Here is a 23,932-nt window from a genome sequence, read left to right on the forward strand (position 1 = left end):
CATGTTCCATTCTCATTCCATCAGCTTCCTATCCGTATGGTGACCGGCTGAACCGGTTGCTCACTTCCCTTTTATCTCCACCGTCGACTCTCTGATTCCATTTTCATCTCCACTTTCCCACAGCGAAGAGAAGAATCAGTATATCATCAGCACAACCTCTTTCCTGCTGTAATTCCTTCAAATTTCTTCCCGCCGGCCATGATTTCCCCTTTCGCGCATTTCTTCTTCCTCCATTTTTCAATCGCCGCCGCCGCCGCCGGAGCTTCAGCCAGAGCCCTTATTGGAGCTAACCACACCTCCTCCCGATTCTGCTCACGCTAAACCTTCAATTTCATTCTGACTTCCTTATCTTCTCCAATCCTTTTGTTTTCATGTTCTGTTTATTCTGTACAGGAAGAGATTAAAGGAGATTTATGGGATCAATGTCCGGGAACTTCGCCTCTCTTAGGTTCCTTCTGGTTCGAGTGCTTCTGTTCTCTATTCTTGTGATTCTTGGTCGATTCGCCTATGTTGTGACCATTGCAGGAGAATCCTGTAGCATCGGTGACTTCTGTTTCTTCTCTTTACCGGAAAATTTCAATTTCATGATCGCTGGCGGCGGCGGCGGCCGAGATGGAAGTTCCGCTTTGTTAACGGACAACGCAGATCCTCTCGTCATTGGATCTTCTCGTTCGGATCTATATACGAGTGAAGATTGGATCAAAACCGTCCAGTTTTACTCCTCCGTTTTCCAAGATCTGATTACCGAGGGCTACGTATCGGCAAATTCGAAATCCTTGTGCATTGATACTCCAACAGGAGCGGATGTGTCGGCGTTAAAGGAGATCGGGGTTTCGGACTCGGTCGGGATTTTCAAGAAGGCGTTGAAGCCTCTCGTGATTAAGGGCGAGGCTCATCGGATTCCGTTCGAGGATAAGACCTTCGACTTCGTGTTCTCCGGCGGTGGCCGATTGGATATTTCACGTCGGGCGTATGATTTTGCTTCGGAGATTGCTCGGATACTGAAACCCGAAGGGTTTGCGGTGGTCCATGTGAGTTCTAAAGATACGTATAGTTTCAATTCATTCGTTGATTTATTCAATTGCTGCAAGATAGTTAGATCAAAAGATATAGATGTTCTTCTTCCATCAATGCCTTTAATTCGTGAATATGTATTGAAAAAAGAGAACAAGATTCTTGAAAAGGGATTAGTGGATGGAGATTCTTACAAGAAGAATTGCTCTGTTCCTGGGTTTAAGCTGTCTCTGGTTCGAAATGCTGAGCCTCTGATTCTAGAGGAGCCATTGAAGCCATGGTTAACCTTAAAGAGAAATATACAGAACATTAAGTATTTGCCTTCCATGGCTGAAATAAGCTTCAAACATAGGTATGTCTATGTGGATGTTGGAGCTAGAAGCTATGGCTCCAGTATTGGGAGTTGGTTCAAGAAGCAATATCCAAAGCAGAACAAAACCTTTGAAGTTTATGCCATTGAAGCTGATCAAACATTTCATGAACAGTATAGTTCAAAGAAAGGGGTGACATTGTTGCCTTATGCTGCTTGGGTAAGGAATGAGACATTATCCTTTGAGATCAACAAAGACCCAGGTAAGGAAAAGGAAGAGAAAGGCAGCAGAGGAATGGGCAGGATTCAACCTGTCCGATCTTCGGGTCGTTTCGATGGAGAGGTTAATCAGATTCAAGGGTTTGATTTTGCCAACTGGTTGAAGAACACAGTATCAGAGAAGGATTTCGTGGTGTTGAAGATGGACGTGGAAGGAACCGAGTTCGAGTTGATTCCGAAACTCTTCGAGACGGGAGCGATCTGTTTGATAGATGAGATGTTTCTTGAATGCCATTACAATAGATGGCAGAGGTGTTGCCCAGGACAAAGGAGTACAAAGTATGAGAAAACATATTCTCAATGCATAGAGTTGGTTTCTTCTCTCAGACAAAGTGGAGTTCTGGTTCATCAATGGTGGTAACAACAAACACAAAATACATTCTTTCTTTTTGAATAACATTCTTTTGAAACCATATCTCATTAACATGATTATTTCCTAGAATCACATTGTTTAAGCTCTGCAAATCTAAAAGTTGTGCTGATTTTACACATCTCCCTGTTGGTGTATAAACATTCTGTGTCTTCTATGAAACTGAAAATCATGTCTTCTTCTTCTGCTTCAGCTGTAGCCATTGAAATGGAGCTTGTTTGAAACAGGATATGTTCCATAGATTATAGAACTGTTTTACTTTTGAGTTGGAAAGTGTGGCTGAGTATGAACAGCTTGGATTAGTCCAATTCGAGCCAGGAATGATGATATCTCAAGTGCTTGGCCTGCATCTGTTGCCCATTATCTATTTATATTTCGAATGGAAAATTGGTTGCTTGGATATATTTTTTTTTTGACTTATCAACTGATAAAACTAACTAACATTACAACAGGTGAGTATTGTTAAATGCCAGAGGACCAATTTCTAATAGGAGGGATTCCCGATAAACAGATAGTGAAGTTCGAAGGGAAAGAAAGAAGTTATAGATAGGCGAGGTTACCAGATGCTAACTAAACTTAAGACTAAGTAGCAGACGCAAAATCAACACTTGATCGACCTGATTCTCTTGTGAGTAGCATACCCTAAATCGATTTGATTCTCTTGTGGGTAGCATACCCCAAATTGAAGGAATATGAAATTGGGTGCTCACAGGAGGTCGAGAAGAGTTTCCACTTCAACCGAAACAGAATAAAGAGAAAGTTCAAGAGCAAACTACTCAATCGTTCATGGACCTAGGTCACGTCCTTAAACTTTATGCAAAAATGAAAGTTTAGGAACCCGTTAACATTTTTAATTTCATAAACTCATTGGATATAAAATTAATAATTTAGAAGTCTATTGGATATTTTTTATTATTTATTTTTTAATTTTATAAGCTTATAGGTTTTTATTTGTTTTGTTTTTTTTTTTTTTTACTCAAAAAGAGAAAAGGTTGCATATTTGGCACTAGGGAAGTCTAATTGTAACAACTCAAGCTCATTCTTAACAAATATTGTCCTTTCTCGCTTTTTTTTTTACAGGTGATTTTTAAAACGCCTCTGTTAGGAGATGTTTCTACACTCTGGTAAAGAATACTTTGTTTTCCTCCTCAACCGATGTAGAATCTCACATATGATAGTGACTAGGTTAAAGGAATCCTCCGTTGCAGTAGAAAGTAGAGTTTTCATGGAAACATTGTCACAACTTATAGACTTGAATCTAAGTGGTCTATCATGGGAAGAAGATTGGCATGGCTTAAAACTCTACTTACAAGTCTGGACTTAAAAATCATAATGACGACTGTTACACTAATAATACCTATTAATTACCGCTAAACTATCTCCCTTTGAATTCCTGTAGCAGTGGTGGGATGATAATGAGAAACACCATAATTTAAAATAATCCCATTATAACGAAGGAACCGATAATATTATTTAAGCAACCATTAACCTTAAACTTGAACCATTAAACATATAGATAATCAAGTTAATAAGGTCAAGAATTGGAAGAGCGAACCCACTAAACACAAATGTCAACAAGACACCATCATCCATGATTTTCTAAATATAATTCTGTTTGTTGAATTTCATTCCACATTCTCATCTTAACAACATTTTCCACTTCATTATCTCTCTATCTCCTCCTCTCCTCTCCTCTCCTCTCTGTTTCTGCTCCCTTTGGGTTCAGATTCAGAGAACCCTCCGATCTTTCCATGCTTTAATACAGATTCTTCCCCAGAAAATTTGTGGGTATTTGATCTCTTCTGGTGGCTCAAATTCCTTTTTGAGATTCCCCTGGTGGAGGGTGTCTCAGAAATGGGAGCCTGCTGCACAAAAGATTCAATCAATGGAGGAGGAGGAGGAGGAGGAGGAGGAGGAGGAGGAGAGTACATGACCCATGACAAGGATGAGAGGGATTCCAACCGGGGAGATGATGGAGCAGAGATTCGTCGTGGCGATGACGGAGCCATCGTTCGACTCCATGGATCCTCTGCGTTCATATCAATGTATACTCAACGAGGAAGAAAAGGAATCAATCAAGATGCAATGACGGTTTGGGAGGTAAAAGCAAAATTTGGAATGATCTTGTTTGGGATATGATTTTTGTGTCGAATGTATTCAAAGAGAGTTGAATCAGAAACTTACAGGATTTCTCAGGGGAGAAAGGTTTGGTGTTTTCTGGAGTTTTTGATGGCCATGGTCCGTTTGGTCATAGGGTTGCTCGCCATGCACGAGACATGCTGCCCTCCAAGCTCTCCAAGGCTATCAAAAAGCAGCGGCGGCCATCACATCTCCAAAATGGGGTTTCTAAAGCTTCTGTTCAACCAAACAACAATGAAGGAAATCAACGAAATCCATTGGTTTCAAGATGGGAAGCTGCTTTTGAAGAAGCTTATACGGATTTTGATCGAGACCTCGGCTTTGATTCATCTATTGATTGTTTCTGCAGTGGAACAACAGCCATGTCCATTATCAAACAGGTGATTACTTCAAAACTTTCCCGGAAAATAACATCCTCTGTCTCAAATTTTCTAGGAAAATGAAAAGCCATTCTTCATTATCTTGACCCTTTTGATCATCAGGGAGAGCATTTGGTGGTTGCAAATGTGGGTGACTCCCGGGCGGTTCTTTGCACCAGAGGAGACAACCATCAGCATATTCCCATCCAATTAACAGCTGACCAGAAACCAAATGTTCCAAGTGGGTATTGTTTATGCAATAAGAACTCTATCTTATCAAATTTGAGACAAAATTTTGAGATAAGACAAATGATGGCAAATAATTCATTCAGAAGATCACAAAGGAATGAACAATTTAGCAGATTTTTATGTTGTTATCCAAGCTATTTGAATCTGGTTAGGAACCACAGACCTCCACAATGGTATAATATTGTCTACTTTGAGCTCTCATGGTTTTGCTTTTGGTTTTACCAAGAAACTTCATACCAAGATATATTCCTTACTTATAAACCTATAATCATTTCCTTAACTAGCTCCCAACCATTTTCAACGATCCTTCCCTTGAAGAAAGTACACCATAGAATCTCCCCTGAGGTCTATGGAGCCCTCGAATAGCCTCCTCTTAATCGAGGCTCGACTCCTCTTTGGAGCCCTTGAACAAAGTACACCTTTTGTTTGACACTTTAGTCACTTTTGACTACACATTCAAGACTCACAACTTCTTTGTTCGACACTTGAGGATTCTATTGACATTGCTAAGTTAAGGGCATGATTCTAATTCCATGTTAGAAACTATGGACCTCCACAATGGTATGATATTGTCTACTTTGAGCATAAGCTCTCGTGGCTGTGCGCTTTTTGGTGAGATATATTCCTTAATTAGCCAATGCGGGACTTTCTCTCAACAATCCTCAACATCTACGAACTTTTAGTTGAAGATATAACGTGATAACCAATTGAATTATACTCGATCCATTGGGCATCGATCAATTTCTTTTTGGTTCTAATAAAGTGTGAAAACTTGAACCTATGACCTTTTGGTATCTATCCATTAATCTTGAGTATTATGTTTTGAATGTGAAACAGGCGAAGCAGAAAGAATAAAGAAATGCCAGGGGAGAATCACAGCAGATAAAGAAGAACCAGATATTTTCAGAGTATGGGTACCAGATGCAGATTATCCTGGCCTCGCCATGTCAAGATCCTTTGGAGATTTTTGCCTCAAGGATTACGGCCTCATCCCAACCCCTGAAGTCGCCTACAGAAAACTCACAAGAAAAGACGAGTTCATCGTTCTAGCAACAGATGGAGTGAGTCAAAATTTAAAGACAAAATCAAAAGAAACCTATTCGGCATTGTTAAAGATAACGCTAATTTTTCAACTCTTACCACGAACTCGCAGATCTGGGATGTACTGACGAACAAGCAAGTAATCAACATAGTTGCTTCAGCAAAGAACCGATCCATGGCGGCGAAATTAGTAGTGAAACTAGCAGCACGAGAATGGAAACGCAAATTTATAGGGTTGACGATCGACGACTGTACAGTGATTTGCTTGTTCTTCAAGAATCCACCATTGCTGAGCAAATCAATGACGAACGTAGGGCGGCGGAGCATGAGAAGCCATCCGGAACTGGCAGTTTCAAGAAGCTGTAGATCCATGGGGATCGACAGAAAAATAGGAGAAGAAGAAGGTGAATCAGTGAATAGAGAATCAAAGGAAGATCGGAAGGGTGTAAAAGGATTAAACAGAGTGAATTCAATGATGGGGATTTCACGAACCACTAGGAGTTTGAGCCACAATCAGAAAGCGCCCAAGTTTTTCTATGAAATTGAAGCTCGCGAAAGCGGCACTGCAATGGCGAAGGGCAAGAAGAAGAAGAACTAAGGATCTTATTTTCTTTTGTTGGTTTGTTTGTTTCAAATTTCTTTTATAGAAAATTGTTGGTAAATTAATATAACCTTTAATATCATTCTTTTTATATCATTTTATATCATGATCCATACCACTTGAATGACTTTCGCATCGTACAAGTTACAAGCACAAGAATTTACCGACCAAAAGCTTAGTCTCCACACAGTTAAAATAGAAACTCGGTTTTTTTTTTAATTCTAAAATGGGATGTCTACTCAAAAGGGAAGATTTTATATAGTTTTTGACAACCTTAACCTATGTGACCCATGATGGCTCGTTAACGATGGAATATGGTAACGAATATAATTTTAACTTTTGTGTTAAAAACTAGTTTAAACCGAACAAATAAATATTTAAATTATAATTAAATAATGTGCTTATTAACCAATTAGTTCCATAAATTCAACTTTGAGTTCCTTGAGTGCAAATTAAAGTGTACTTCATGCAACTTTACCCCACGTATAAGTAAGGTCTTTAAGCTCTTTTACAATTTCAACTTACCATAACTTGAATATAAGCGTACAAATCTTATTGTAATTTCTTGGCTCTCGTCCTTTGGTCGAGCTTACAGAGATTCAAACTTCTGACCTCATGACACGTGTCTTAGCCAACTAAACCGAAACCATCCTTAGCATAAAATATTCGAACCCGAAATCCGTTAGTCAGGTGTAGAGAAACTAAACTCTCTCCCGCTCTCTGTTTCTCTCTGCCTCTCTCTCTCACTCCCGCTCTCTGTTTCTCTCCGCCTCTCTCTCCCGCTCTCTGTTTCTCTCCGCCTCTCTCTCCCGCTCTCTGTTTCTCTCTGCCTCTCTCCCTCTCTCTCCTGCTCTCTGTTTCTCTCTCTGTTTGTCTGTCTCTGTCACTCACTCTGTCTCTCTCTCTCTCTCTCTCTCTCTCTCCCCCCTTCAAATAGAAGGCCCATTTCTAGACGCTTTCCATTCTGACACTTACAAAAGCACTTCCCCACGCACCCCACCGCTATCGTCCCCACTGCCATATACCCTTTTTCTTTTCATCATCATTTGCTTCTTTCAAGAACAAACGAAACCCAACCATTTCTGTACAAAAACAACAACAAATCTGCAACAACTCCACATATGAAGAACAACCTTTCCCCTTTACTCATATATGAACAAACAGCTAAACATCACCTCAGTTCCCAGTTCTCAAAATCAGCACAAAACCCAACTAATAATTGTAATTAACTCATTCATTTAAATCTCACCTAAAACAAAAACCCAATTCAGAGATAAACCATTACAGAATCAAATTACCCTTTCGCTGTTTAGATGGCTGTTGATTTCCGGACTATGTAACGGTAGGCGGCGACCTTTTTCCTCCGGGAGGCGGTGTTGTCGACGGAGATCACCATCTTTCCGGGTTCTTTTGTGGTGAATGAGTTGTGAATTGCTTCTTCATTGGCTGAAATTTTCCTTGGCTTCTCCACGGCGATGGTGTAGCTGCCGTCGGCGATTGGGATGAACTCGGCGCTGTATTCTAATTCCCAGCCTCCAACGACGATGTCCCACGTGATTGTGGCGCCTCCCTGTTGAATTTGAGTTTTAGGGGGTGAAATTGAAAGGGGGTTTTGAGTGATTATGATGGGAAACAAACCTCAATCCCTTCTATTTGAATGTTCACTTTCTCTCCGCCTTTCACGGCGAACTCCGACGCCGGTTTTGGGGGTCCATTTTGCAAGTCGCTTGGGCGATTCAGGCCGCCGTATTGCACCGGAACGTCCTCCGGTCGAATGAACCTGTTTCGAAAATTGAAACGAAACCCATTTTTTATTGCAAGAAACAGAGAGATTTGGAAGAACGGGAGAGATTTTGATGAACGGACTAACTTGTAAAGGGTTTCGGCAACGTTGCCTTCTTTAGCGATGACGAATTTGCTCTTCGTTCGTTGAGTTAAAAAGGGGCTAAACATTGAGTACAAAATACTGAAGTACCAAGGCACATTGATGAAAATCTAAACGCCCAGATCAACAAAAACGGGAAAAATCGGTTCAGATTTCTAATCATAACTCAAAAATCCAAATGGTTCAGAGAAATCAAGAGCTAAAAGTACCTTACGAGCAACCAATTCAGGGTAATTATCTTGAAACAGCGAGAGAATTGAATTGGACGCTACTCGCAGCTCTCGTTTGGGCATGTTCTTAAGATCAGTAACTTGAATCAACGAATTAATCCCACCAGGCTTGAAATCGAGGAGATTAATCCCTCGTTCCAAAACCTGAACTCTCCATTTGAGAAATTTCTTAAGCTTTTCATCATCGCCGAAGATCTTTTCGTATATTTCCTTGTCCTTGAAAACCCCATAAGCGTTGTAACAAACGGGGTGTCCTTCTCTATCGTAGCCCTGCATATACGCGACGACTCCTTCAAGCTCCTTAAACCCTAGGTCTTCATCGAGAATACCGTCGGCGCCAAATTCCGATCGCCATTGGAGGGATTTTTGAAGCATGGTAAGTGAATCGGGGACTTTGAAATCTCTGGCACGGAGGAACTTGAGGAGGATAACGTCGGCGCGTTCGTCGTCGGATAAGAGGGGAATGCCCCACATGGAGGGAGAATCGGTGGTGGTGGTAGTGGTTGTGGCGGCGGAGAGGTTGTTTTTTAGGTCTTGGAGGGCTTTTCGTTCGGAGGATTTGAGATGGGAAATGAAATAGGTGTCTTCTTTGAAGGAGGGGGAGCGGAGAGTGGCGACCTCCATTAGAGAAGAGACGAAGCTTTTCTTTGATGGAAATGGGGGTTTGGGAGTGGAAATGGGGGAGGCTGCTGCTGCTGCCGCTGCTGGTGGTGGTGGCGGCGGTGGTTGTGTGGATTCCATGGCGGCGGTGGTTGAAGGAGAGCCAGAGATGGTGGGGCTGCTGGGTTTGGTTCAGTGTTGAGAATTGGGAAGAAGAAGAAGATTATGGTTTGAAGTTTGAAAATGGAGGAGGTTAAAAATGGAGGAGGAGGCGGGAGAAAGAATAAAATCACGCGCCTGTGACATATATCCTGTGACTGTAAGATTCCTTTTGAAAATGAATGAACGTTTAGGGCTAGCTTCTTAGCCGCTGACTCCAAGCCGACCTGCGAGCCTCGACCTTGTACGGAAGGTATATGTTTATATATATATATATATATATATATATTTTAATTAATTTATGTTTAATATTCTATCAATTTTAAAATAATTTTAAATTTTTAAAAATTTCACTTTAAGCCGTTTGTTAATAGATATCATGTGCTTTGGACTTTACATGTATCGGGATTTTAAAATATGTCTGTTAGAGACATTTTCACATGATGAAAGCCCCACATCGACTAATTTAGGGAATGTTTATGGGTTTATAATAAAAAAATACTCTCTCCAGTGGTACGGGACTTTTTGGGAAGCCCGAAGCAAAGCATGAGAGCTTATGTTCGAAGTGGACAATATCATACCATTGTGGAGATCCGTATTGGATTTTTCTATTATTTTAATGAAATAATTAAAAAATTGGAATATTTTCTATATTTTAATCTAGTAAATAATGAAATTCATTAATCGATTTATATTATATATTTTTAATTTCTAAATTGATTTGATTTAGAGCGTAGAGGTAGGAGAGGGGCGATCGGCGATAATAATTGAAGCGGCGAGGAGAAAATCTAGTGGACTGGGCCACGGCCCACGGGTTTGAAAATTTTTCTGTGGGACCCACCATCTCCCAACAAACAAACTTTTTTTTTTTTTTTTTCTTTCAAAAAAAAATATATATATATATATATATATATAAGGTCTGTGGATATGAAAGCTCGTCCTAATTTAGTAATACTCTCGATTAAAAGATTTGAGATTCAAATAGTCTTATTCATTTAGATTAATACACAGAGTTACAGATCCCAAGTGGAAGGTCGAGCCCGAACCAGGAAGAGGGTGGAAGGTTGCCTAGGCTTGACCAATCAAGAAAGTTCGACAAATATGCATTTACATTTGTTCAAATCGAAAAGCAAATCATGGCAGCATATTTCAAATAGGAATTAAAACGGAAAACGAGATCTTGAGGCCTACATAAAAATTTTCTAGGAAGCATACGAGTGAGAGTAAAACATATTAAAAACACCCAAGTTGGTTTGTGGATAGTTTTCACTCTTAAAAACACGTGAAGAAAAGTAGGTAATATAACCATAACATGCATTCATTAATGATCGGGACACTTTTTGGACCAACCGTGAAAACATTGTATATATATTTATATATAAAATTAAGTGGACAAGTCGGAATATTATACCTATTCATATTGGAGAAGGGGAACGAAGCGTCTTTATAAGGCTGTAGAAATCTCTATTTAACAGACATATTTTAAAACTGTGAGACTGACAACGATAATTATGAGCCAAACTTGAACGTAAGTAACAATTTAATCTATAAATTTTAATTTATAATAATTTACTCGCTTTACTTCTTTATCTTAAAATTTTAAAATGATTTTAAAAATTATTATCAAAATTGGATGAAATTATAATTGTTATAACATAAAGTTTGGTGTAACATGTTACATTGGTATTCGGGAAAAGGTTAAAATGGTAAAAATTTACATTTCCAAAAAGTATTTATTTTTTTATTAAATTATTTCTTTTTGCTTTTTTTGGTTTGAATAAAAATATTTGCTTTTGACTTTACTTCATTAGTTTTCCACTTTAATCATCACACATTTAAAAAGTATTTTATTTTAATTTCTTTATTTGATATATTATGAAAAAAAAAAGTTTATTTAAATATATTTGTCTAAATAAAAATAAAATTTATTTTATTTTATTTTTAATTTTTTAAAAAAGTTTTATGTCGTTTATTTACGAGACCACTAAATTAATAAAAATAGTATTCTTTAATAAAATATTCTGAAACTTTAAAAAATATAGAGTTGGTGTCTCGAGCAACTCTATTAGAGTTCACTGACTCAACCTAATTCAACCCTCTAGTTTCGTGTAGGTTGTTTTTTTTTTTAATTATTAAAAAAATTCAACTTATCCGTAATATATATTATATTAATAACTGAAATCTTATAAAGTTTAAATATCAAACATTTACGGTCACAACATATAACTAACATCGGCTACAAATGTTAAATATTCTTAATATATGTAAAAGTAGGGTTGGTAGGGTAGGTTCCGGTTGAGTTGGGTTGTGACCCTATCTTCAGATTGGTCTGATTGTAGGATCATATAACTCGATCAATGCCTAGTATAAACGTACTTTGAACAAAATTTGATAGTCTATGAAGCGAAATTTTCATATTGATGATAGTGACGATATGGATGATAGTGACAATATTTATGATAGATGACCCTTATGGATTGGGTCACAAACGTGCTATAATGGCAAGTACAATGGGAAGAAAGGTTGTAAGGCGGAGTGAATCTGGAAAGACTGCCTTAGTCTGAATTGTTCTCTGTAACTCGAGAACATGAAGTTGGAATCGCTAGTAATTATTGATCAGCATGTCGTGGTGAATATGTACCCGAACCCTGTATACACCGCCTGTCATACGATGAAAGAGATATGCTCACAAAATAGCTTGGATTCGAGCCGATCAACAAACATAAAAGTGGGTTAATCTCAATAGCTAACCTTAAAAAAGACATTTAAAGTATCAAACAAACAAAGATGATAACAAAAGCAACCAAACTAACGTTGTTTCTTGTTTTTTGACGAGCTGAAATGAAGGCTGATGTCCTCCATAGAGAGAATGGTTTGACCACCCACACACACACACACATCGATATGTCCTTCGATGCTTCAACTTATTTGTCGTCTTATGGCCCAGATCCACCACTAGCAGATATTATCCTTTTTTTTGGGCTTTCCCTCCGAGCTTTAAAAAACGTTTGCTAGAATAAGGTTTCCACACCCTCACAAAGGGTAGTTTGTTCTCCTCCCCAACCAATGTGGGAGGTCACAATTCACTCCCCTTCGGGGCTCAGCGTCCTCGCTGGCACTCGTTCCTTTCTCCAATCGATGTAGGACCCCACCAAATCCACCCCCTTTTAGGGCCAGCGTCCTTACTGGCACACCGCCTTGTGTCTACCCCTCCCCCCTTCAGGGAAGGGCAAGAAGACTGGTAGTAACGACTCAGATCTACCGCTAACAGATATTGTCCTCTTTGGGCTTTCCCTTTTGAGTTTCGCCTCAAGGTTTTAAAATGCGTCTACTAGGGGAAAGTTTCCATACCCTTATAAATGGTGTTTTGTTCTCCTCCTAACCAATGTGGGACATCTTAAATACGTTAGAAATATCATGATTATGTATGTTAGCCTCGTAGAGAATATATGTCATGATCACATGGAAGTATTATATGCATCATCCTGTGTAACCATGATTTTTATGCAGAATCCCATGCACGTTGTATGTCCATAGACAATGGATTAATTATTCTCATATGTCAGTACAAATGTGTACTGACCCAACCAGAGGCTCACTTTAAGATTGCTACTACATGCATGACCTAACATTTATTTAAGTTTTCATTCGGGATCTCGAATATCACAAAAAATACTATTCATTCAAATCCACTCGAGAATGAAACATGAATCCAAGTCTATAGAATTGATTTTAGGTCCCATAAAACACAAAACCATTATGGCATGTGCTTGCATTTCTCGATCGTAGCAATGGGATCACTTACTGAGTAGTTTTCATTAAGCAATGGTTTCATGTACAGATGACGAACATGTTGAGGAGGCCATGGAACAAAGCCATAAATAGAGGGTATCATTTTGGATGTCGGGTCATGCTAAGGTGAGGTCGACTCGTTCTCGGCTCCTTATTGGCTAACTCCTCCGACGCTTCTCTCGCTATGGAGAGCCACGTGGCCGTAAAGAAGTGATAATAAATGTTGGAGGTCAGCCCTAGATTTTAAGGCAAATTTGAATGAGATCCCTCAGGTTGAAGCAATTATTTGTTGACCATTACTTACTCAGTCTAATCTAATGTGTGTGTCTAAAAGGACATCTGCATGCTTTTATTGATGTCTTTTCCTTCTTCACTTGCTTCCAATCTCATCTGCACATACTTACATTTTCATTAATTTTGGTCAAAGTTTTGTGAATTCGACGTCGTATTCAAAGAAAAGTTGGAGTTCTTATTGTGTCGGGCGAATTGATGATGAATTATTTAATGTATCTAATATAATGGTCACTTAAATATTATTATATATATATGTCCTGTAATATTAAAATTTGAATTTTTAGAAATTTTGTTGGACTATGTAGTATTTTTTTTGTTTTTTTTTTGCTTAGTACGATGTTTTACATGTTTTTTTAATAGAAATTGTCCGTTAAAATTTTACTCGAGAGGAATATTTCTTAAAAATATATTAAAAATGAGAAAAAATTCTCAATTCTCGTGAATTCCTTGCAAGGATGGAGATGGAGGAGGCGTCCCGACCCTGTAGATATAAATGAGAATTTTTGTAGAAATGATAATCGAAATAGGAGGCAAGGATGGGTACAGGAAATATGTCCCTACCGGATGGGGACACGGAAGGCATTCCTGCCCTGTAGACATAATCCTCGGTCTGATCCTCGCAAAAAAAAAAAAGAGAATTTTTGTAGAAATGATAATTGAAATAGGAGGCAAGGATGGGGACGGGGAAGACGTCCCTGCCCTGTAGACATAATTCCCGCTCCATTCCTTACAAAAATAAATAAAAATTTTAGTGAAAATGATAATTGAAATAGGAGGTAAATATGGGGACGGAAAAAACGAGAGTCATCTCGAGTGAAGACAAAAATCATATTCTCCATTCCCGACCGTGCCGTTGTACGTCTTCTTCTCCTACAACCTTTGGAGGAACATCAATGAGCAGAGTCGTCTTGTTCATAAGGCTCCACTGCACATTTCTCCACACTTCTGAGCTTGCAGCCGCCTTTAATGGCGTTCTGTCTTAATCACCATTCTATTTCCTCATGAATTTGGACTGTTCCCTCTTTTACCCATCTCATTCAAAGTTTGTTTTGGGCTTTGCTGAATTAAGGCCCAATTATAAATGGATTAAATTACCAATTTAGACATACCCTCTCGATTAAGAGACTATAAATTTGAAAATTCGATAAACGAAAAAGTAATTGACCAATATTGAATCGAAAATAAATATTTTTTTTAACGTTAAGTAACTTAATAACGATTCAAAACTCGATAGTCTTCGTTGAATACTTGTTAGACAACTTAGAAAGAAAAGAAAGTTTTGGTCGGACTTTCATGAGGTGGAAGTAAAAAACCGAACAATTATTCCATTTCTAGAGATATATATGATATACATCCTGTTCTCCGCCATTCAGACATCGAGATTGAGTTGTCGGTGTTGGGATTTATGCCCTAAAGCCTCGTAATTAATTATTTAGTTTTTAACAATAATTTTTATTATTTTATTTGTAGTTTAATTGTTATTGTATGAAAATCCAAGGTTATTAATGTAATCTTGAATAGTATGTGGTTGACATACAAGAGGATCGTGTTCAAGTAATAACCTAAAGAGTCTATAGTATATGGATAAGGTTGGGTGCCTTATCCTGGTAACACTCTTGATACGGCCCACTTTGTAATCGTTGCAAATGATTTGATCCAAATCGTTCATGTAGAAACATGTAAGTAGGGTATTTATACAATGAGTTTGTATAAGACTAGACCAAGAAATATTTAATCTCTTTTTGTAAATCCGTTAATTGAGAAGATTAATATTTCGCATGATGATCATATGCGACTCGATCTTAATCCTGAATGAGTTATGAACTCCTACCAGTGAGGGCTTGTTCTTTAATTTATATGGGTGAGAATGACTTTTAAGCTGATTCAATATGCCTATCATTTTGGGGACTTGACCAAATAGTGAGTTGGGAACGTGATATCATGAGATGAAATTTACTCATTTCCATATAAGGAAAGTAGATGAGTTGTTCTCTTTTAAGTACGAATTTCTGTACTTGAACAATGGAGCCCTATCCTCTCATTGGCCCAAGAGGGACTTGGTTTATGATTAGATTATAAACAAATTGTTTATGACATAATTAATGGTACTTAAAGTGAAAGATGTAATTACAGGGGTAAAACAGACTTTTGACCCAATAGTAATTATGAACAACTCGTGAAGGATCTTGTTTGTAATGATTATATCAATGAACATAACCTATCCTACAATGCATAAGAGTGCAACTCTAGGTCTATAGTGGAGTGACGTATAGTTAATGAACGAAGATTGATTAATTAAAGAGTTTAATTAATTAATTTTGTATCATTGGAACTTATAATCTGTAAGTCCCTTGCTAACCCATACTAACACTAAAAAGTTCAATTTATTTCAAAGAAAATTTGAAGCGTTAAAATTTATATTTAATATATTAGATATATTAAATATACCAAATAAATTTAATTTGAAAATATTAAATTAAAATTTAATTAATATATTAAATATACCAGAGAAAATAAATTTAATTTGAAAATGTTAAATTAAAATTTAATATATTAAATATATTAAATAAATAGAGAAAATATATTTAATTTGAAGGGTTCAAATTAATATTTAATATATTAGATAGGTTAAATAGAAAGGGAGAAAAGTATATTAATCGGAAGGATTCACATTAATATTTAGTATATTAGATATATTAAAAGAAAAATATATTTATTGTATTTGATACTATTAAATATTAAATCAATGAATATATTTTTGATATATTATATAAAAATATATTTGAAATTGAAATGTGATTCAAATCAGTTAAATATATATTGAGATATCTTATAATATCTAAATATGATTTGTATAAGGTATAATAACTAAATATATTAAATATGTAAATTATTTGGTAAATATTCTCCGAGAGTTCCTATAAATAGGACCCTCGGGTTGAGTCAAAGACATATCAATCTCTCCCACTTCCTCTAGAGAATGAAATTACATCTCTAGAGAATTCTCAAAACTCTTTCTTCTCTAATCTCTTTGCGTTCGAGTCAGAGCAAAGAAGATCTTGTGGAATGTTGGAGAACTTCTGCATAGTTGGAATACTTCGAGGAGTCTTGCAAACTAGGGTTTCTACAAAGTTAAGAGTTCAGTGTTTGGAGAGAGAAAAGAGAGTTCAGTGTTTGTAGCATTAAAACCTTAAAGAACGGAAGTAAGGTTTCTTCACAAAGCTGAGAGAAAGCTCAAAGAAAATAATATCTGGTATCAGTGAGCTTTTATATTACATCTTCAAAGGCCCGTCGTAGCTGTCGGGATTGCACCTCTTAAGAGTTTAAGATGTTAAAGCTTGTCAATCGTAATCATCAATTCAAGCAGGTTCTGATATTTAATATAATTTAGAGCATAACACCGTCTATTTGTTCCACATTTACGTTTTTGAACCGTTGTTCTTTCTTTTCTTCAATTTGCATTGAATAACTTTTTTGTCTCGTATATCTTAAATGCCCATTTTAGCGGTTATAAAGTTGTAGTACTCTAGAAATGGTAAATTGTTGAATATCACAGCATGCATTTCTAGAAATCCCTCTCGGGTTGTTCTTCTTTTCAAGTGTTGCTCTAGGTTTGAAGTTTAATTGATTTATTGTATTAGTCTCGATCAAGCTAATTTTGGAGAGAGTCGTTCTAAGATCTAAGAATGATCATCATAGATTCAAAATTATTTGTGAAAGTTCACAAATATCGTAGAAAAATCTCTAATTTGGTAAATCCAACACTGTTAGTAGTGATCCCCGTTCTTCATCTCCACCCGTTTCTCTCTTTTTTAAAAAAATAAAAATTTATTTTATTATTATTATTATAATGTTACAATTATATATACACATATTTATTTTCTTAGGTTAAATTTAATAATTATTATTTATTTGTATAAACGGTAATTTTTTAATATATATTTTTAAATTAAGTTAAAAATCTTAATTAAATTTTAAAAAATAAACAAATAAAGAAATTACTTAATTAAAAACCAAATTTAAATAAATTAACAAAAGTTCCAAAAAAAAATTAAAGTTAAGGTGGGAATGAATTCATTATTTAATAAATGTGAAATTGATAAACGTACCTCCCAATTCAAATTTTTTCACTACCTCTTATACTTTAAAAAATTTCAATAATACCCTAATAATATTCGTAAATGGTTTAATGCTATGTTTAAAACATTATTTGAGTTGAACCAATCTAAGCGAGTTACTTTGTGGCATATACGTATGTCATAGCATGGTGAGCATCTCAGAAGGATAGTACTAGACAGCACGAATGTACTGGTATTGCATCTCAGCTCGGAAGTTAGATTATGCATTTGCTATCTAAACATACGTTGTAAATGGTTTAGTATGGACACGGGAGAGTCCGATGCTCGAGAGAATTCGGATCAATGGATGTTCGGAATGTCCCGATGAGATGATGGGCACAAAGGTAAATTTCCAACGAATATGTTCAAACAAAATATACAAAATGTCCCAACTCAATGAACGAGCACGGTCAAAACCCATAATTTACTTTTCACATTTTATTTCCTTTCAATGAATTGTAGCAACGAAAACGTGTATTTACAATTTAACCCAAAAAAAAAAAAAAAATTTGTAAATTTCACCTATAAAAAGCCCACTTTCTCAGTTGATTTTCATTTTCAAATTAAACCTTCCTTCTCCCTTTAAACTCTCCGCCATGCCTTGCCTTTACATCACTACCAATGTCAACTTGGCCGGAGTCGACACCGCCGCCATCTTCGCCGCCACCACCACCGCCGTCTCCACCATCATCGGCAAACCCGAAAACGTAAATCTTTTAATTTTTCTAGATAAATCAGGAAAAAGAAATTAGAATATTTATTTATTATTATTTGGGCAGTTTGTGATGGTGTTGCTAAAAGGGTCGGTGGCGATATCGTTTGGAGGCAGCGGAGAACCGGCGGCGTTCGCGGAGGTGGTGTCGATGGGAGGAATAAACTCCGCAGTGAAGAAGAAGCTAATCCACTCTATCGGAAGCATTTTAAATGAAAAGCTTTCGGTTCCGCCGGCGAGATTCTTTCTTAAAGTCCACGACACGACGGCCGGCCGCCCCGTTTCATCAAAACTATGACTCTCCGGCGCGACGGCGACCAGTCCATGGCGGCTGCCTTCTTTACCGCTTCCCAATTTGGTTGTTTCTTAAATGGTCTCATTTTCTGTGTATGTTGACAGAAATATAATAATCAATTAATAATTTAGCTGGTGGAAACTCAGAATCCCTCGGATTAGTTCTCTCTGTCCCCACCTTTATACTAGTAAAATTCTCTATTTATTTTTTTAATCAATAATTTTCTGTTTGTAATATAATTTTTATTAAAAATAAAGTCAATATAAATTTTAAAAGTTTAAATTCAATATTATAGTGTAGTTTTCCAATCTTTTTTATTGGCAACTAAGTCTATGATATTCCATTTATTATCTTTCCTTATATGGAATTTATATAAATTTTAATACATTAAATTTTATTGGAACTCATTACTCCCCGAACCTTCTAATTTAAATCATAAAAATTAAACTAATTTAGGTCCGATTTGAGTTGAATTAAAATTTTAAAAAATAAAAAATTATATTCAATTCGTTGGTTGATATTGCCATCTCAACACGAATCTTGCTGTAGAATAATAGTTATGACTAGTAAATACTTGAAATTTGAAATTTATGAGATTTTAGTTATTAAAGTAATATGTATTATTGATAAATATTTTTTTTAAAGATAATTAAAAAAACAACCGACAACTCAACCTAACCCGAAAACAGAGGGTTGAGATGTTAAGAATGTTTGATTAATCCACCGCAACTAAATGGTGTGAAACTTATCTTATTTATAATCAAATAAATTACAAGGATATGGAAATAGTAATAAATGGATAATAAATGAAAATAACAATAAATGGAAAGATAGCTACGGTAATAAAATAAATATTATATATTTGGCTTATAATAAAATATCAAATATAATATATATGATAAACTATAATTTATTACTAAATATTCTTAATAGCTATGAATTTATATTTTGATTACTCGGATCACCGTTTGAACTGGTCCAAAATAAAGTTACAAATATATATTTAATTATTTTTAAAAGCTTCTTTTGTGAAGTAATAATAACATTGTAGAAAATAAATAAAGTAATTTAGCCTAATATTAGTTGTCTCTAGACATGTCCGAAAAATTGGACCTGTAACGAGGAGGAAAAGAAAGAAAAACATGACAACTTTTTTTAAAAATAATATTTTTATATTTTACTTTTTTTTTTCAAAATTATTTTAAAATAGGAAATGTGTGGGTTTTGCTATTTTATTGAAATTAAATTAATAAAAATATCCACCGTCTTTATATTTTATCTAAAAAAAATATTTTTAAATTTTAAAAAAAATTTCAATAATATTTTTCTAAATTAAAAAGTTTTACAGTCGTTATATATAGACGAAAACCATCTATTTACATTTTATAGATTATCTCCGAACTTTTTAATGTTATTTAAAAAAATTATTGAGTATTTTTTAAACGTGTTGCTACCATTTTGTTCATACTTTAATGGTATAAATACTTTTTAATTTTTTAAAAAATTAAAAAGTTTTTTTTTTAAATAAAGAATATTAATTTTTTTTAACCCTATTTTTTAAATCCTTCTCAAATTTAGCCTATTTTTTAAATAAATTATTAATGTTTTTGTCTTAGTTATTATTATTTTTAGAAAATTTAAAGCATTAGCTCATTTTTATTAATTATAATTTTTTTTTATTAAATATTTTAAAGATTTAAAATTAATCTCCTTAAAAACGGTTTTCTGTGTGGATATTTCGGTTTTTTTTAATGAAATAAATATTTTTTTTAATAAATGTGAAATTCTAGAAAATTAAATAGATAATATTATTATGTTACACATTTATAAATGGAAGCTCCACTACCCTCTTCCAAAACTTCCATTAATTTCCTTGTCTCCTCTTTAATATTGCTTAGGGTTCTTTAACGTTGCTTAGCTTGAACCGACTTGTGGATCAGTTGGATTGGTGACTTGAACAACTCGAATATAGTTTACAAACCAACTCTTTATTCTTGACTTGAACAACTCGAGCTTGGATTAGTTTTTCTCGTATCCAAGACTTTTATGAAATCTTGATATGTTTATCTAAGGAATCCTCCAGAGGATTCGTGAAGAAACCTAGCCGAAATTCTGGTCCGAAGATAGAGATATGAGAGTCCTTCCAAGAACGGTATGGATGCTAACGGATCATCTTTCGACGCTTAGAACTTAGTATCTGGTGGCATTTAAATTTCAAGGAAAATAGTAGGATGTAGATGGAACTATGATCTAAAACTTTGCTGAAGAGAACGATTTGATTGGAGCCAAAATCTGAAGATATGAAAAAGAAAAAACGGAAAGAAACCTGATTGGAAATTGTTATTCATCTGTAGGAGGAGAGAGAAATGGCTCCGGCGAGTGGTACTGTGCATACCACTAAGCATCGGGTGGAGCCAAGCGTCGAACACTGCGTTGAGCATCGCGACTCCACCTGACCTACGACACGCGACCTCTACGTTTGATCCGACCCGCAAATCCACGTACCTACCTGCGACCTTTCGGCTCAACCAACCCATGGTCTAAACTTAAGTGAATTGAACTAGCTGATCGAGAATCGAATCGACTCGAACTAGAGTGCCTGACCCATGACTGTAGATAAACGACCCGCACATGGGACTTGCAACTAGCCTCCTTCCCGACACGTGGAGGCGTGTGTAAGTCAGATTTCGGCCCGTTCGTCCTCTATTTTCTCAATTTTCATCCTAATTCCAATTCTAACCATTTTTTAAAAGGTGAAACAAGACCTAATTGAAGAAAATCAATATTCTTGGACACCCTAATTGTGTAGAAACGCTAAACGAAGGGCACGAGTCAATCAAGTAAGTGGTCTCACTATCGAATAGATTAGACGACTCGTTTGATGTATGACGACACATGTCTAGTGTCCTAGGCATGTGTCATTTATACTTTGTATTTATAATGTATGACGTATCATGCATGACGAATGATGATGTCATACGATATTAATGTAATGCAATGATTTCAACGCTTCCAAATTTGATTGTTTCTTAAATGTCTGTATGTTGACAGATAGAATGAGCTTTTTATTTTATTTTATTTAAATTTGAAAATAAAAATCAATTAATAATTTTTTTTAATAATTTTTGTGTTATATTATCGTGTAATAAAGCGATAAAAGATGAGAAGTCTTTTCAGTTCCCGTCTCCACCTCTTATTTTACTTTACATTCTCGTGAAATTGTTACATTTATTAAATTATTGAAATTAAAAAAATAATTAAAATGTATTATAATATATTATTTGTAACCAAGTCTTTAATATTCCATTTATTATCTTTCCTTAAATGGAATTTATATAAATTTTAATACATTAAATTCTACTTGACCTCCCATTTAAATCATAAAAAATTAGGCTAATTTTGGTAGTTGAGTTAAATTTTAAAAAATAAAAAATTATATTTTTTATTGAATTATAAATAAGATTACAACCGAACTCAACCCTATCCTACCTTACCTTGGATAAGAATATTTAATAATTGTAACTAATATTACAGTGTGCTATGACTTGAATTTCAACATTATGTAATTTTAGTTATTAATATAACATGTACGGTGGATAAATATATATTTTTAAAAAATAATTAAAAAAAACAACTTGATAACTCATCCCAACCCGAAAATAGAGGGTTGAGTTATGGATTTATATTTGAATTATTCCCGTTACCAACTGAACCAATCCAAAATTTCGTCCAAAAAATTTGTCTGTTATATTTAAGAATTAAGATTTTGATAATTATATTTAAAGACCTATATTTGATTGTTTTTAAAATAATAATAATAGGACCATATTTGTGTGTGTATGTATGATCGGGATACTTCCCCATTTATGATGATGACTACGGACGCGTACCTTATGATGATGATGATCATCATGCCTCACATGACACCTAGGGGTTAGTTGACCTCCGGACTTTGCTACGGATAGCTAGCTTAACTATGATGGGTCCTGAGGGTTCGAAGCGCCTGAGGATCCACACTCGCACGTGTGGGTCGTATGTAGGGAAGTACTACACATCTAAATATTTGTCCAGATAGAGGTCACTCCTTTTTAAATGATAGGTCCCTACCTCATGAGTTGCATGTGTTTGCATTTCCTGACCCCAATAATGGGGTCACTTACTGAGCATTTCTTAAATTATAATTCACTGGCTCGTCCCGTGCTTTTGGAGGAGCTACCTGTGACTCGGCATGGGAGAAGGAGACAGAAATATCTACTGAGAACCCGTCGATTCCTGAGCCATTTGTTCTCCACTCTCAGGTTTTAAGAGAAGCCACCGATTGCTCGGACGAGGTTTTTGAACAAAAAGTGTGCGGTGGGGAAAAAAATTTGGGAAGGTCGATTTGACTTAAACCCAATTTAACCTTTATGATTGGGTTAGATCGTCCAAATTAGTCTGATTATCGAGTCATATGAACACCGCTAATTTTAATTCCTATCGTGATGAAAATCTTTTAATTAAAATTTTTTTAGCATGTGGATCGAGTATGATACATCTTGAAATTTCCCGGGTTAGGCCCATGTAGAAATGAACGTGGCCCAATTGATTGTACGAAATGATGGCCCATAACAGAAAGCTTCACGTTTGGGCCCAATGATGAATGGAGGCCCAAAGAGTCTTCGAGTAGCAGAGATAAAAGATGGAAAATGAGGGCAAATGATGTTGCAGATAAGAATCTTGGATCAGAAGAAGAAGAAGAAGAAGAAGAAGAAGATGCCTTGCCTCAACCTTTCTACGAATGTCAACCTGGAAGGTATCGATACCTCCTCTGTTCTCTCTGAGGCTTCATCCACCGTTGCCAAGATCATCGGCAAGCCAGAGGCCGTAGGGTTCTCATCTCTCTTCAGATAATGTATTTGTTGTTATCGTGTTGTCGTTTGTTTTGCGATCGGTTCTTTTCCTTGATTTCTTTATTGTTGCTTAATTTCTCTAATTTCAGATTGTACGTTTCTCTGTGCTGAATGCGTGTGTACTGAGTAAGGCTGATTGATTTATTTACTTATTGGTTTAGCCTTTACTTTTCTGTTTGATGCCGATCGATGAAGTTTTGATCAGCTTGTTGATTTCACTGGCATTTTAGATTGGTCATGGAATGGAATGAGGCATTTTGATTTTTTGTTTTGTTTTAAGATGGTGCTTTTAGTGTTCCGCAATATTTTGTATGATGGATCTTAGAATGTTGCTATTACTTATAGTGTGATCTATAGCTTTGCAGTTTAATGTTGATCTTATTGAATCATGCAGCTTATCAAATCGGTTATTTATCTTTTTAGTTGTATAACTACTGCATGACGCTGATAATGAAACCTTACTGACGCAAATCCTGGTCTGACTAATTGAAGCACATTGAGATAACAATGGAAGAATACAAAGAAGACCAGCAAGCCAATTATACCCAAAAAAAAAAAAAAAAAAAAAAAAAAAAAAAAAAAAAAAAAAAAAAAAA

The 23,932-nt window shown here is 35.7% G+C and overlaps 6 protein-coding genes across 10 annotated transcripts in view; 4 read left to right on the forward strand and 2 right to left on the reverse strand.

The window, feature by feature from the left end:
* LOC111432519 lies at positions 1-2,321 on the forward strand. The gene has a single exon (XM_023069443.1). It carries the CDS (start codon positions 414-416, stop codon positions 1,962-1,964), a length of 1,551 nt encoding a protein of 516 aa, XP_022925211.1. The 5' UTR covers positions 1-413; the 3' UTR covers positions 1,965-2,321.
* Positions 2,322-3,827: 1,506 nt separating this feature from the next.
* On the forward strand, positions 3,828-5,086 carry LOC111432363 (probable protein phosphatase 2C 73). Its single transcript, XM_023069210.1, has 4 exons — positions 3,828-4,073; positions 4,160-4,492; positions 4,595-4,893; positions 5,005-5,086. Exons 1-4 carry the CDS (start codon positions 3,828-3,830, stop codon positions 5,084-5,086), a joined length of 960 nt encoding a protein of 319 aa, XP_022924978.1.
* A 61-nt stretch (positions 5,087-5,147) lies between these two features.
* LOC111432437 lies at positions 5,148-6,338 on the reverse strand. The gene is made up of 2 exons (XM_023069318.1): positions 5,861-6,338; positions 5,148-5,729 (listed from the first exon to the last, which is right to left on the reverse strand). Exons 1-2 carry the CDS (start codon positions 6,131-6,133, stop codon positions 5,700-5,702), a joined length of 303 nt encoding a protein of 100 aa, XP_022925086.1. The 5' UTR covers positions 6,134-6,338; the 3' UTR covers positions 5,148-5,699.
* The window catches only part of LOC111432434 (macrophage migration inhibitory factor homolog), a 19,808-nt gene continuing 2,007 nt past the window's right edge, over positions 6,132-23,932 (forward strand). For 2 of the 5 annotated variants that reach the window (XM_023069312.1, XM_023069316.1), the window contains exons 1-4: positions 6,157-6,165; positions 6,345-6,355; positions 9,287-9,300; positions 23,171-23,310. In XM_023069312.1, the coding sequence (XP_022925080.1) occupies positions 23,200-23,310 (111 nt within the window). In that variant the 5' untranslated portion in view covers positions 6,157-6,165; positions 6,345-6,355; positions 9,287-9,300; positions 23,171-23,199. Of the gene's footprint in view, positions 6,166-6,344; positions 6,356-9,286; positions 9,301-23,170; positions 23,311-23,932 lie in introns of those variants that run through there. The other 3 variants (XM_023069313.1, XM_023069314.1, XM_023069315.1) reach the window with 3 other exon arrangements.
* On the reverse strand, positions 7,483-9,294 carry LOC111432433 (patellin-6-like). Its single transcript, XM_023069311.1, has 4 exons — positions 8,457-9,294; positions 8,233-8,357; positions 8,001-8,142; positions 7,483-7,932 (listed from the first exon to the last, which is right to left on the reverse strand). Exons 1-4 carry the CDS (start codon positions 9,216-9,218, stop codon positions 7,672-7,674), a joined length of 1,290 nt encoding a protein of 429 aa, XP_022925079.1. The 5' UTR covers positions 9,219-9,294; the 3' UTR covers positions 7,483-7,671.
* On the forward strand, positions 18,027-18,515 carry LOC111432436 (macrophage migration inhibitory factor homolog). The gene is made up of 2 exons (XM_023069317.1): positions 18,027-18,147; positions 18,220-18,515. The coding sequence occupies exons 1-2, from the start codon at positions 18,037-18,039 to the stop codon at positions 18,448-18,450; spliced, it is 342 nt and encodes a 113-aa protein (XP_022925085.1). The 5' UTR covers positions 18,027-18,036; the 3' UTR covers positions 18,451-18,515.

The sequence above is a fragment of the Cucurbita moschata genome, unplaced genomic scaffold (assembly GCF_002738365.1).
Source record: "Cucurbita moschata cultivar Rifu unplaced genomic scaffold, Cmos_1.0 Cmo_Scf00038, whole genome shotgun sequence".
NCBI lineage: Eukaryota > Viridiplantae > Streptophyta > Magnoliopsida > Cucurbitales > Cucurbitaceae > Cucurbita > Cucurbita moschata.

What these genes read in the sequence shown, in the direction of transcription:
- LOC111432519 (XM_023069443.1), top strand. Translation starts at nt 414, where the DNA reads ATGGGATCAATGTCCGGGAACTTCGCCTCTCTTAGGTTCCTTCTGGTT.
- LOC111432363 (XM_023069210.1), top strand. Translation starts at nt 3,828, where the DNA reads ATGGGAGCCTGCTGCACAAAAGATTCAATCAATGGAGGAGGAGGAGGA. An exon ending in ATGCAATGACGGTTTGGGAG is followed by an intron (nt 4,074 to 4,159) that starts GTAAAAGCAAAA and finishes AGAAACTTACAG; the next exon opens with GATTTCTCAGGGGAGAAAGG. An exon ending in CCATGTCCATTATCAAACAG is followed by an intron (nt 4,493 to 4,594) that starts GTGATTACTTCA and finishes TTTGATCATCAG; the next exon opens with GGAGAGCATTTGGTGGTTGC.
- LOC111432437 (XM_023069318.1), bottom strand. Translation starts at nt 6,133, where the DNA reads ATGGATCTACAGCTTCTTGAAACTGCCAGTTCCGGATGGCTTCTCATG. An exon ending in CCCAGATCTGCGAGTTCGTG is followed by an intron (nt 5,730 to 5,860) that starts GTAAGAGTTGAA and finishes AGTTTTCTGTAG; the next exon opens with GCGACTTCAGGGGTTGGGAT.
- LOC111432433 (XM_023069311.1), bottom strand. Translation starts at nt 9,218, where the DNA reads ATGGAATCCACACAACCACCGCCGCCACCACCACCAGCAGCGGCAGCA. An exon ending in GTTGCCGAAACCCTTTACAA is followed by an intron (nt 8,143 to 8,232) that starts GTTAGTCCGTTC and finishes TTTTCGAAACAG; the next exon opens with GTTCATTCGACCGGAGGACG. An exon ending in TTCAAATAGAAGGGATTGAG is followed by an intron (nt 7,933 to 8,000) that starts GTTTGTTTCCCA and finishes CAAATTCAACAG; the next exon opens with GGAGGCGCCACAATCACGTG.
- LOC111432436 (XM_023069317.1), top strand. Translation starts at nt 18,037, where the DNA reads ATGCCTTGCCTTTACATCACTACCAATGTCAACTTGGCCGGAGTCGAC. An exon ending in TCATCGGCAAACCCGAAAAC is followed by an intron (nt 18,148 to 18,219) that starts GTAAATCTTTTA and finishes TTATTTGGGCAG; the next exon opens with TTTGTGATGGTGTTGCTAAA.